Below are 13078 nucleotides of genomic sequence, written 5' to 3'. Positions count from 1 at the left end.
ATGCCTTGAGTCTCTCTCTCCTGAACTACACACATTTGCAGGAAATATTGTCTTCTCTTAACTGTTTTGGCATAAACTCTACACAAAGTCCACAACTCTTCATATCATGATCCAGACCTAAACACAGAAATTTAACTATAGAAGTCTGCGTGTGTGATTTGTCTATCACAAGAGCACTTTCTTTCTTAAGGCTGGACACACCCTAATCTACCTAACCAGGTGTCCAAACATTTTAATTACATAATATTAGAAAGAAAATACAATTAGTGATAAGACAAAAATTTTCCTCAAGAAGGACCAAGCTCCAGAACAGGTCAGACTACAGAAGTGAAAGCATGATGAATATGCCGAAACTGCAACAAGAAGGATCTAAAGTAATGTAGGCAAATATCAATTTTATAATAGCAAAATCCTGATGACCAGAGGGATGGGGGGGGAATGAGGGGGCTCTGCAGGTCAGACTGTCTTCAGCGAAGTCACAGTAGTAAGGGCCACTATAGCAGTAATCTTTGTGAAGAACATAACAAAGGCACTCACGTAACAGAAAGTGATTTGTTTTCTCTATTTTCATTACAATTTGGAGGCCACTGCTGAATACACCACTGAACTACCTGTAACTAATAATGTTTGACTGTAAAGATTAATTACTCCTTGCCTGAAATATCCAGAGTGAACTTCATCTGTTCTCAGTATTTAGTAAGCAGCAAAGCACTCAGAAGTTCTGTTAAAAGAGTTGTTAAACCTGAAGTACAAGCAACATACCATGGAACTCATGTACAAGCATACATTTCAACGCACATGCAGAAAAACACATTAGGAACTACACTATTACAATTACCGTCATTCTGTTAGTACGACACCAGACAATTCTCCTCTACCATAAGCAGCCTTTGGATGTGGACTCAGATAAAGATTCTCTACAATAATCATTCACTCACTGATTGCCAATGAATCCATTTCAGGGTTACAAGGCACTACAGCCTACCCTGGTACTCAGTGGGACTAAGGGCAGAATAATAAATCCTGAACAGGACACACACACACACCCCTATAAGCAATTTGGGGGAAGGCCAATTCACCTACTACACATCTTTGACATGTGGACAGAAACTGGAATACCTAGCAAAACAAACAAAAAAAAAAAAAACGTGGAGACATGCAGGGCTTCATATACAAACAAGCACCCTATCGCATAACCCTGAAGGGACAGCAGCAAAATTTCATAGGACTTGTGCACAAAGAGAAAGAGGGAAAGGAAAACCTGCTAACAGAAGAAGTAGCGGTTGGCAGTTACAAGCAAGAAAACAGAAATGTAGTCAGCCACTATCATGGTAAACACCTGAAAAATATCACAGTATCTTCCTTCCTTTTTTTTTTTTTTTTTGCATTCCTTCAACTGATTAATAATGCTAAATTCCAAGCTACAAAACTAGAAGGGAGGCCCCTACGAGCATGTCCTGAATAAAAGCAGAAACAAAAACTCCTCTTGTTTCGCAATGATAATCTAGCTTCTAATGTTTAGCAAATGTGTGAACGAAAAACAGGTAAGACTCAAATGTCTCCCATTAAAATCTACTAAAATGAAGCAGCAAAGCTGGCAAACTTCCCTAGAAAAGTCAGCTTGCACTTGACATGAAATGAACTTGATAACAGAGCTGTAAAAAACAAATCCAGTAAAAAAGCTCCAATCAGATGGGAACAATTTACTTACCTACTGAGTTTATACTGTAAGGAGCACAGGATTTGGCTTCTTAACAGCTGGGAAGTTGGCAGCAAAAGGCTCCAGCTGTCATTGCATCTGTGCATATGAAGAACCACTGTGAATTAAGTTATTCAAGCCCAGTTTTGTTTTGTATTAGGACATTTTATTTAATTATATTTACAACTGACCGTATAATTTATATAATTTCCTACTGGATTATGAATCCGGCTGCCTGGTGGTGAGTCTGAGAGCTTCCAGTTTTAAGAGTTTCTGCAAGTGCAGCTACTTCACAATCTGTACTGTGAAGACATAACATATAGACTTGTAAATACTGATTTTCAATTATCTAACAAATAACTTTGCCATCTTTGTCTGGTAATACTTGACAATGATTCTGGCTTTTCGCTGAAACATTACTTCAACTATCAGTACAAATTATTGTGCAGGACCATTTTGCTACTCACTACTACAAAAGTCAGCCTTAGTACACTCATCTTAAGTTAAGAGTAGCAACCATTGTTAGACCTGCAAATGTAAATATTTGGAGTCGAACTGTGACCTATTCACCTGTTGCTTTGTTTAAATACTACTATTTTGTATTACACTGTTACTTGAATATTTAATTTTTATGCAGCCTTTTTGGAACTCTCTGAACAACCCCAAGGCTGCTTGTACTTGATATTTCCTTCTCCATCTAAACCTAATGAAACTTGTTTGCTACACTAGATATTAAAAGTAGCAGATTTATAACACTTCCCTAAAGGAGAAGAGAACATAACAAGGAAAAACACTTAGAGTAAAGATTCTGAAAGATGGCAAGTCCTCGCACACACTAAGTGGGAGATTTGCTTCAAAATAACCATTACTTATAACAATTCTGAAATCACACAACCTCATTGACAACAAATTATACCCCCTCCCTAAGATTGTGCGATCTCAGAGTATTCAAGTAACAGAGTTCTGGTGATGGTGGTGGAAACTGTCTCAAACGAAAAGGGGGGGGGGGTGCTCCACAAAAACACACTGCAACGGTATTCCCTTACATTTTAAAGTGAAACATTTTTTTCCTCTAACATTAGACTTACACTGGTGAGGACAGTTTTCATGCTACTCAAGTTTACTGAGCTTGAAATGAAAGAATTAACCTTTGTTCATTTTAAACCGGCCCATATATTTCATTCTACAGATAAGCATAAGGCAGATGTAATATATATATATATATATATATATATATATATATATATATATATATATATATAGTATGTTGTTAAAAACTTTGAACACATAGAAGATCTAACTAAAAATTACCTGTAAAGAAAAATTTAATGCAAGATCCGTTTCCACTTGCCCACTTGGAGGGAGCACAATTTCATGAGACCGAAGTATCCTTTTGGATCCCTGCAAAGGATAGAAAATATTAATATACTTTTTTTAACTGAACTGGAAAAACATGCCGCTATATTTTTTTCTAGAATAAATTCCAAAATAAGTACATTTTTGAGTATCAGGAGATCCAACTTTGTTTAAATTCTATTGCAGCCATTTACTCCGTATATATATATATATATATATATATATATATATGAATATATATACACACACACATATATATATATATATATATATATATATATATATATATGAATATATATACACACACACACACACACATGTATTTCCACCATCACAAATGTACATATATTTACATATAAACATATAAATTGTAATTACATGCAAGGATAAAATGCATATATTAAAAAAATATAGATTTGGAAAGGATCAAACACAAAACTGAATACCCTTCACATAACTCGTGTATTATTTTGCATGTGGGAGGAGACAAAAAAAATCAGCCATGTTAAGGATTCCTTGATTATTTATTTCCTAGCATGTACATAGATGATCTTTTCTTTTGTCTTGGATACTTTGAGCATAGACAGTACATATCACTTTATAACAAAGAATATCACTATTCTCCATAATTTTGCAGCTGAAGCTTCATTTTTGGCATATTCTGCTTGATTCCCTTGTTATTTCTGGAAGGCAACTAATGGTACCCCTCCAGGCTTAAATAGCTAGAACTAAGAATTTTCCCCTTCAAGGCAATTGTCATAGTTCATTTAGAAATATATACACAAATGTACATCTCATCGCTGCTCGGTGACTTTGGTGTTTTACACTATATATATATATATATATATATATATATATATATATATATATATATATATATATATGTGTGTGTGTGTGTGTGTGTGTGGTTCCTTGAAATGAAGCATGATGGGTGAGTTTATATATATATGTTTATATATATATATATATATATATATATATGTGTGTGTGTGTGTGTGGTTCCTTGAAATGAAGCATGATGGGTGAGTTGCTGGCTGTACATGTGAGACTGCTAACTGTGGGGAAAGGAGTTTTTCTTTATTCTCCACTGTTTTGCAATCTTGTACTTAGTACATATAATTAGCAAGGGTGTGGGTAGCTTGATCACCTCCAAAAACAATACTGAAATGGTGAATTAATAAAATTCAGTGATTCAGTAAAGACCCATATATGTGTGTGCATCTAAATTTTTGTATATGTATACACACACACACACACATATGGGTCTACTTCACTTCACTGAAAGCTCATTTCACTGAAACTCATTTCGTTGAAAGATATATGCCCTTTTCCCCACTATAGTGCAATCTTAGAGTTAGAATATATAGTAAGGGGGGGTGTGGGGGCAGAGCCCCCACCTATTTTATACATTTTAAACAATATACATGGATACTTACAACTCTAATGAATAACTCTTTTTAGAAGACAATATATACACAAACTATGTGGGGGGCTGTGCCCCCCCCCCTTACTATATATACTAACTTCAGAATCGCACTACACTGCGGAAAAGGGCATATACCTTTCAACGAAATGAGTTTCAGTGAAATGAGCTTTCAATGAAGTGAAGTAGACTCATATATATATATATATATATATATATATATATATATATATATATATATATTAGAGAAAGACAGACAGAGAGAAATGTACATTGTGACAACCCACCACTGGACCAGTAATCAAGCAGCCTCAATCTTCATCAGTGGCAACAGTGGGGGACGTACAGTGGGAGGATGACAGGTACATACACAGTATTTCCAGATGTAGCTCTCTGCATCAAGTGCAAACTCAAGAGCATACAGAGACCACAGTCAGTCCATGGCTGGTTTCTCCCTCTTTCTCCAGATCCCCAACAAGACTCCCAACTGGCACAGCTACAAAGTTGAGATCTCAGCTGAGTGGCCAAGCCAAGACATTCAGCACCTTCTCTGTCCAACTAGTGCTTCATGTCCATGCCCAAGTAGCTGACACACACACTCTGAGGTTTGATTTACACACACACACACACACACACACACACACACACACACACACACACACACACACACACACACACACACACACACACACCTGGGAAAGACTAGCACAGGTTTACTAGCTATGCCTCCTTTTTCCCCAGACTATAAGGTAGTTATCACTGCCACCAGCCAATTCTTTATCAGCCACTTTAAGGATCTTAACAAAGGATGTCCAATTTTACTGTGTGACATTAATATTAATACAAATGGTAGTTTGACCAAGAGCAAGGCTATTAGGAGTGGCCCACAGTATCACCAAATAAGTATGCAAGTACTCTCAAAACTTAAATATCTCTACAAAGAACAGCCAGAATGAAAGGTTTAGATATATTTAATAATAAACAATAAAAGAACAAGAAAATAATCAGTATATATTCACGGTGACATCAGAGTTCAAAGCCACAGGAATACTTAAAACAACATTGCAAGGCAGTCTCAAATAAATAAAGAAAAACATCCAAACTATGTTTCACTATATTCCTGAATGAGTCTAAGAAAATTACTATACCACAAGTTAACTAAGAGCAATGCAGATGTGGTGAATGGATCTTTTAGTTGTCAGGTCAAAGAAATAATACAGGATGTTGGGTCTGTATAAGAAACTTCTTAAATTAATATCTCAAATATTTCTGCTGGGATAGCTTGCAAAATTACATAATTTCTTGTCATCTGACTCTATCCCAGGTGAAACCCCCACTGCTGGAAGCTAGCAGTATTTAGCATCTTCCCCTGAAAATACATAGACATCAGATCTTTGGTAGATGCTAGAAGTCATAAAACAATTGTAGTAATTAGTTCACTTCGAAGACAATACAGAAAGCTTCTTCAGCACAGACATTGTGTCTGTAGCTGCCATAAAGTAATTTAATTTCAGCTATTTTTCTGAAGTTTTGCTGGACTGAAATTGACCTCCTGTACTTCAGTTTCCACTGTTAAAATGCATGCATTTAAACAGTTACAATAGTGCATATACTGTACATTTCTGTTCTATTCCAATAGGGCACACTGTGGATACATTTCAAGCATTTTGCAAAAAACTTTTTCAACACACTTCTGTACAAATAAGTTTTATATACACATGACATACAGTTCTAATACAGTTGTCACACAACCATCTTATATGAATCGCGTTGATATTCACAAATAACATATAATTACTTATAAAATTCCAGACAGCTGTGTTGGTAGTATCACATACATATAGTAACGTGCAGCTTGTTCAACAGATAAACTGTACAACATTTTGAAACTGTTATGATTTCTGCATCATGGTGACAAAAAATATTTTAACGTGCATGTTTTTTAAATGCTTGGCAACCTGAAGCCTGTGAATACTTTTGTTGTGGTTTCCATAGGCAATCAACCAATCACACAGTCACATGTATGTTACCTGAATATAACACACACATACATACATATACATATATATATATATATATATATACATATATGTGTGTATATATATATATATATATATATATATATATATATATATATATATATACACACACAAACACACCCACACAAAGTGCAATGAAAAAGTATTTGCCCCTTCCTGATTTCTTATTTTTTGCATGTTTGTCACACTTAAATATTTCAGATAAAACAAATTGAAATATTAGAAAAATATTAGACAATGATAACCCAAGTAAACACAAAATGCAGTTTTTAAAGTGATGATTTTATTTATTAAGGAAAAAAAAATATCCAAACCTACATGGCCCTATATGAAAAAGTAATTGCCCGCTTGTTAAATCATGAAGTAACTGTGGTTAATCACATTTTTGGGAAAGCTGTGTTCAATTTCACTAGCCACACCCAGGCCTGATTACTGCCAGACCTGTTGAATCAAGAGATTACTTAAATAGAACCTGTCAGACAAAGTGAAGTAAGCCAAAAGATCCCAAAAAGGAAGACACCATGCTGCCATCTAAAGAAATTCCGGAACAGATGAGAAACAAAGGAATTCACATCTATCAGTCTGGAAAAAGTTACAAAGCCATTTCTAAAGCTTTGGGACTCCAGTGAACCATGGTGAGAGCCATTATCCACAAATGGAGAAAACATGGAACAGTGGTGAACCTTCTCAGGAGTGGCCAGCCTACAAAAATTACCCCAAGAATGCAGTGACGACTCATCCAAGATGTCACAAAAGAACCCAAAACAACATCTAAAGAAATGCAGGCCTCACTTGCCTCAGTTAAGGTCAGTGTTCATGACTCAACCATAAGAAAGAGACTGGGCAAAAATGGCATACATGGGAGAGTTCCAAGGCGAAAACCACTGCTAACCAAAAAAAACACAAAGGCTCATTTCACTTTTGCCAAAAAAATCTTGATGATCTCCAAGACTTTTGGGAAAATATTCTGTGGATTGACAAAATTTGAAAGTTTTGGGAGGTGTGCGTCCCGTTACATCTGGCATAAAAGTAAAGTACAGTTGTGTACACTTACCATAAATGTAGATGTTTGAGTGTATTCACTGTTGCAGTCATCAAACTTGGTTTTATTCCCAAAGCTGAGGAACGGGTGGAGGCAGTCAAGAAGAGTTGGGACTGGCTAGTATGCCCTGCAGGACTGCGGTTGCAAAGCCTGCCCTGGACTTTGAAAAGATAGGCAGGTGGTAATGCTTGGTGAAGGTATGAACAGAACTCCACGTTGCAGCTTCCAGGTTGTCCCTGGTAGGGACCCCCCTAAGAAAGGCTGTACAGGTTGAAGTTGCCCTAGTAGAATGTGTTCTGACCCCCTGAGGGGGGGTTCCCATGGTGTTTGTAACAAAAATGGATGCAGTGTGCTATCCATTTGGAGATGGTTTGTTTTGATATGGCTTTGCCCTCTGCCCCTGGTGCAAAGCTGACTAGTAACTGGTCAGATTTTCTAAAGGGCTTCATCCTATCCAGGTAGAATCTGAGCTGTCTGTGCACATCTAAGGAGTGCAGGATCCTTCCCCCCTTATTTTGAGGTTTAGGGAAAAAGGTGGGCAAATGAATAGATTGGTTGAGAGCCATATTGGACACCTCTTTAGGTTGGGTTAGTCCTGAGGGAAACCCTGTCAGCATGAAAAATGATGAAAGGTTCCACAGCCATAAGTGCTTGTAGCTCAGACACTCTTCTAGCTGAAGTGAAGGCCAGAAGCAAGGATGTTTTCCAAGAGAGGAATTTTAACTCTGCTGAAGCTGCAGGCTCAAAGCGGGGGAGCGTGAGCTTTTCCAACACAAAGTCAAGGTCCCAAGCAGAGGTAGGGGCTCTCCTTGGTGGCCTAAAGTTGTTGGCCCCTCTCAGGTACTGTTTGATGAGAGCATGTGAGAAGAGAGGTGGCTCGATGCTGTAATGTGCATTGATGGCACAGGCATGGATTTTAATGGAAGAGAAGGATAGGCCCCTGTGGAGTAGTTCTGCTAGGTAATCCATGATGAGAGGTAAGGAGGGCTGTGCTGGGTCAGCTCCTTTAGTCTGGATCCAGGAACAATACCTTATCTACTTGTCAGCATAGGCTTTTGCTAGTACTAGGTCATCTGGCTTCACATATGACATCCAGGACCAGTTTGTTTAGGCTGGCTACTGGAGGAGAATTCAAGGAATAAGCCAGGCTGCTAGGTTCAGGATCTGCAACTGTGGATGCAAGAACTCTACCTCCTGCTGAGTCAGGAGAGTTGGAATCTGGGGGAGGTGCCATAGAGGCAACAGGGACAGACTGCACAGTAGTGGGTACCAGTGTTGGCATGGCCAGTCTGGGGCAATCAGGATTGCCCTTGGTCTTTCCACCCTTACTTTGAGTAATACTCTGGTAAGAAGAGTTAGGGGGGAAATGCATAGAATGAGAGGTTTGCCCACTGAAAGGATAGGGCATCCAATTTCCAGGCCTTGCTGTGAGGTTCCCTGGTGCAGAATTTGCTGAGTTGGTGGTTGTAGAGGGAAGCATACAGTTCCACCTTCGGGGTACCACATTTTTGGGTCACAAGGCTAAAGGTGTTGTGGTTTAATTGCCACTCATGTGGGTCCAGGAGATTTTGGCTTAAGTTGTCTGCCAGAGAGTTTTGGTTGCCTGGCAGGAATTGTGCTAGCAGGTGAATCTGCATGGCTAAAGTCGTGTGCCAAAGGTTCATGGCTAGCCTGCATAGTGGGTAAGAGTGGGTTCTTCCCTGCTTGTTGATGTACCACATCACTGTGGTAATGTCTGTTTTGATTAGTAGAGGCCCCGAAGAGAGTAGGAGTCAGAGCATGCTGAACAGCTAGCATCTCTTTTTGGTTGATGTACAGGATGAATTTGGTTTGGGCTCCGGTGGCCCTGAATGCACCTGCCATCTAGGTGAGCACCCCAGGCATAGTCTGATAAGGCTGTGGTTAGTCTGGGTGGTGTGGAGTTGTGATAAGGGAAATCCCTTGTGTGGATGCATGCTGCTGCCCACCAAAGAAAATCTTTCCTTAGACAAGGTATCACAGGTATAAAAGTTTCCAGGTCCTGAGAATGTTGACACCAAAGGCTTTTTAGGTACCACTGAAGTTTCCTCATATGCAGTCTCGCATATGGAATTAGTAGAATGCAGGAGGCCATGAACCCTAGAGCTTGCAGGATTTTCCTTGCAGATAACTGGTGGCCAGTTTAGAGACGTAGCCTGTCAGATAGGCTTGCTTTTCTGGAGTTAGAAATGCCATCTGGGAAGCTGTGTCCTGGCTTGCTCCCAGGAATACAATTTTTTGACTGGGGATTAGTTTAGATTTCTTTTCATTGATAGTGTACCCCAGTAAGGTTAGTAGGTCCTTTACAAATGTCAGGTGTTGTAACAGCTTTTCCTGATTGTCTGCCTGAATCAGGCAGTCGTCCAAGTAAGGGTATATTTGAATATTTCTTTGTCTGCACAAAGCAATGGCTGGAGCCAGACATTTTGTGAAAACTCTGGGAGCAGTGGATAAGCCAAAGGGAAATGCAAAGAACTGATAATGCATAGATCCTGCCCTGAAACATAGATATTTTCTGCAAGAATCTCTGATTGGGATACGTAGATAGGCCTCTTTGAGGTCTAGAGTGGCTAACCAGGCATCTTTGGACAGCATACGGAGAGGCTGCTGCAGTGTGAGCATTTTGAATTTCGGTACCACCAGGAAGGTGTTTAGAATAGATAGATCTAAGATTGGGTGCCAGGTGCTCTCTTTTCTGGGTACCAGAAAAAGTCTGGAATAGAAACCTTGGCCTATCTGATCTGCAGGAACAGGCTGAATTGCTCTCATGGAGAGCAGGGAATGAACTTGGTTTTGTGCCTCTACCCACTGGTTTGGAGGAAGATCTGGGAATCCCTTTGGGGTTGGCAACATGTGGAAATAAAATTTGTACTCCCTGGGACACTATGTTGAGGACCCATTGGTCGTTGGTGATGGAGGCCCAGTTTTTTGCATGGGAGGCAAGTTTTCCTCCTAGGGGCATGAGCAGATGGGCAGAGGTGAGAGGAGGAGTTAAGAAGTCATTGTAAATTCTTTCCATAAGGGGGTGGCTTAGCACTTCCTGGTTTAGAAGTGGATGTACTCCATTGCTTAGATCTCTGCATACCCTGAGACTGCAGTCTGGGGGCTCTGTTTCCCATAGGTCTAGTCTGAGGTGGCCTTGAGGGGGCTGGAAAGGACCAATGTTTTGAGGGGCAATGTCTACTGAATTTTGAAGGCTGAACTTGCAAAAAGTCTTTAACTGTCTACATATACTTAGCTTTTTCTTTAATCTTTTTTAAAACCTCTTCTGCTTTGGTGCCAAACAGATGGCCTTTGTTCAGTGGTGCATCCAATAATTTTGATTTGACATAATCTGGCAAGGTCTGTTTCTTAAGCCAAGAATGCCTTCTAAGTACAGAACCTGTGACTGCTGCCTTGCAGGATGCTTCTAGGGTGTCAAACCCACATTGCAGGGTATACTTACTGATTTGGCTTGCAGAATACATAAGTTCCTGTAAATCTTTACTGTCTGCACAGTTAGAGAAAGTAGATAATTTTTGTTTAATGAGTTCCATGGTATGTTGCTGGTATTTCAGAATGTGGAACTGACAACTTAATGCTCTAATGGCAAGAGATGCAGAGGTATGTAGTTTTTTACCCCATCTGTCTAAGGCTCGAGAATCCCTGTCGGGGGGGGGGGGGGATTCTTAGCTGTGGTTGCGTTTATTCCTTTAGGCCCTTGGCAGATGACCTCTGGGTCAGCAGTAGAATTCTCAAAAAGAAATTTGTGAGAGTCAGGGACTCTAATACCGGTCAGGTTTCCTGGGAGCAGGAGGTAAAGTATCAGGAGTTAGACTGGATTCCATAACGACATCATCCACAATATCCAGAAAAGGAGGGATAGCTAAGGGTCTGTGCTGTGGTAAATCTAAAAATTCCCTGAGTCTCTTTTTGGACTGAGGATAATCCTGGCATTCCCAATGGAAGTGCTCTCTCAAAGTATGTAGGGTTTCACCAAAAGAAAAATCCTCTGGAGGAGAGGCAGAAGGAATGCATTCCTCTGCATCTGAATCCTCATAAGTAGACAAGGGCATGTCCTCATAATCAGAAACCTCGGAGTCGTCGGACTCTTGGTCAGATAAAGCTGCTGGGGACAAGTCTCTTTTTCTTTTATCAGGGGAAGGCTGGCTTCCCCTAATCAGCATGATAAGGTCTTCCGCCATTTTAAGCATCTGTGATTGTGGCAATGAAGCAGGCGTGTGAGTTTGGGTCACTGGCTTTTTAGGTGTAGCTCGTACTCTGGGCCTTAGAAACTCAGTAGTTTTAGAAAGAACTGAAGAAGCGAAAGAAGTCGTCGGTTTGTGCCGAATACTGGTAGTGCAAAGAACTTTCTCAGAAGCCAGTGCCTGCACAGTGGCTCCGGACCCATCCAAGGTAGAGACATCTGCAGGTTCCCTAGTCAAAGAAGAGTCTCGCAGCATACCGGACTCCGAGCTGCGAAAGTGCCTCATTGACTACCGGTGAACTAGCTTAATGGAAGCATTGTTGGCAGTTTTGCACCTGTGCGGTCTGTCTCTGTCTTTATCCTTACATTTTTTCAGAAGATCAGTAGTCGGGATGGCTTACCGAAGCCATTTCAGAATATGGAGATTAAGAGCGAAAGTATTTAGTGACAATAAGGGCCCAATGATGAATAGTATGGGCATTGAACAAAGCACAAAACCGGCAGCGAGGGACATCGTCGTCTGGGCCTAAATAGGTGACGCAGTAAGAATGGAAATTTCGGTGGGGTATTTGCTTTCCACAGGCGAGACAATTGTTAACTTTTTCTGACATTGGTTAGAGCAAGAAAAAAGGATCCCCAACTGGGTACTTAGCTTTAGAAGACTTCAACTTCAATTTTGGAAATGAAAACTCAGGTAACGGCTGAACGGCACTCGTGCGAACTGCTTCTGCTTCTGGCTCCTCGGTAAGTAAGACTGATGTAATGGCATCGGCTGCCTGTTTTTATACTACTGACGACCAGACATCAGTCTTGGAGCAACAGCAACCGACGCAGTAATACTAATCCTTTGGTATTCAGGCTGACTGAGGACTACCCTGGCAGGATAACCCAAGTGTGATGACTGTAACAGTGAAACACGAAGAACATCACAGCATTTCAAAAAAAGAACATCATGCCAACAGTCAAACATGGTCGTGGTAGTGTGATGGTCTGGGGCTGCTTTGCTGCTTTTGGACCTGGACAACTTGCTGTGATTGATAGAACCATGAATTCTGCTCTCTACCAACAAATCCTGAAGGAGAATGCCCGGCCATCAGTTAACAACCTCAAGCTGAAGCATACTTGGGTTCTGCAGCAGGACAATGATCCAAAACACACCAGCAAATCCATCTCTGAATGGCTTTAAAAAAACAAAATGAAGGTTTTGGAGTGGCCTAGTCAAAGTCCAGACTTGAATCCAATTGTGATGCTGTGGCATGACCTTAAAAAGGCGGTTCATGCTCGGAATCCTCCAATATGGCTGAATTAAAACAAT

General features: G+C 40.1%; 1 protein-coding gene across 1 annotated transcript in view; it reads right to left on the bottom strand.

The window, feature by feature from the left end:
* PACS2 (phosphofurin acidic cluster sorting protein 2) overlaps positions 1-13078 on the bottom strand; it is a 1734969-nt gene that overhangs the window by 1606878 nt on the left and 115013 nt on the right. Inside the window, exon 4 of the mRNA XM_044073533.1 lies at positions 3011-3100. Coding sequence (XP_043929468.1) covers positions 3011-3100 — 90 coding nt within the window. The remainder of the gene's footprint in view (positions 1-3010; positions 3101-13078) is intronic.

This window comes from Protopterus annectens, chromosome 6.part0 (genome assembly GCF_019279795.1).
Source record: "Protopterus annectens isolate FY-2018-M chromosome 6.part0, PAN1.0, whole genome shotgun sequence".
Taxonomy (NCBI): domain Eukaryota; kingdom Metazoa; phylum Chordata; order Ceratodontiformes; family Protopteridae; genus Protopterus; species Protopterus annectens.
This window is presented reverse-complemented; position numbering and strand designations above follow the sequence as displayed.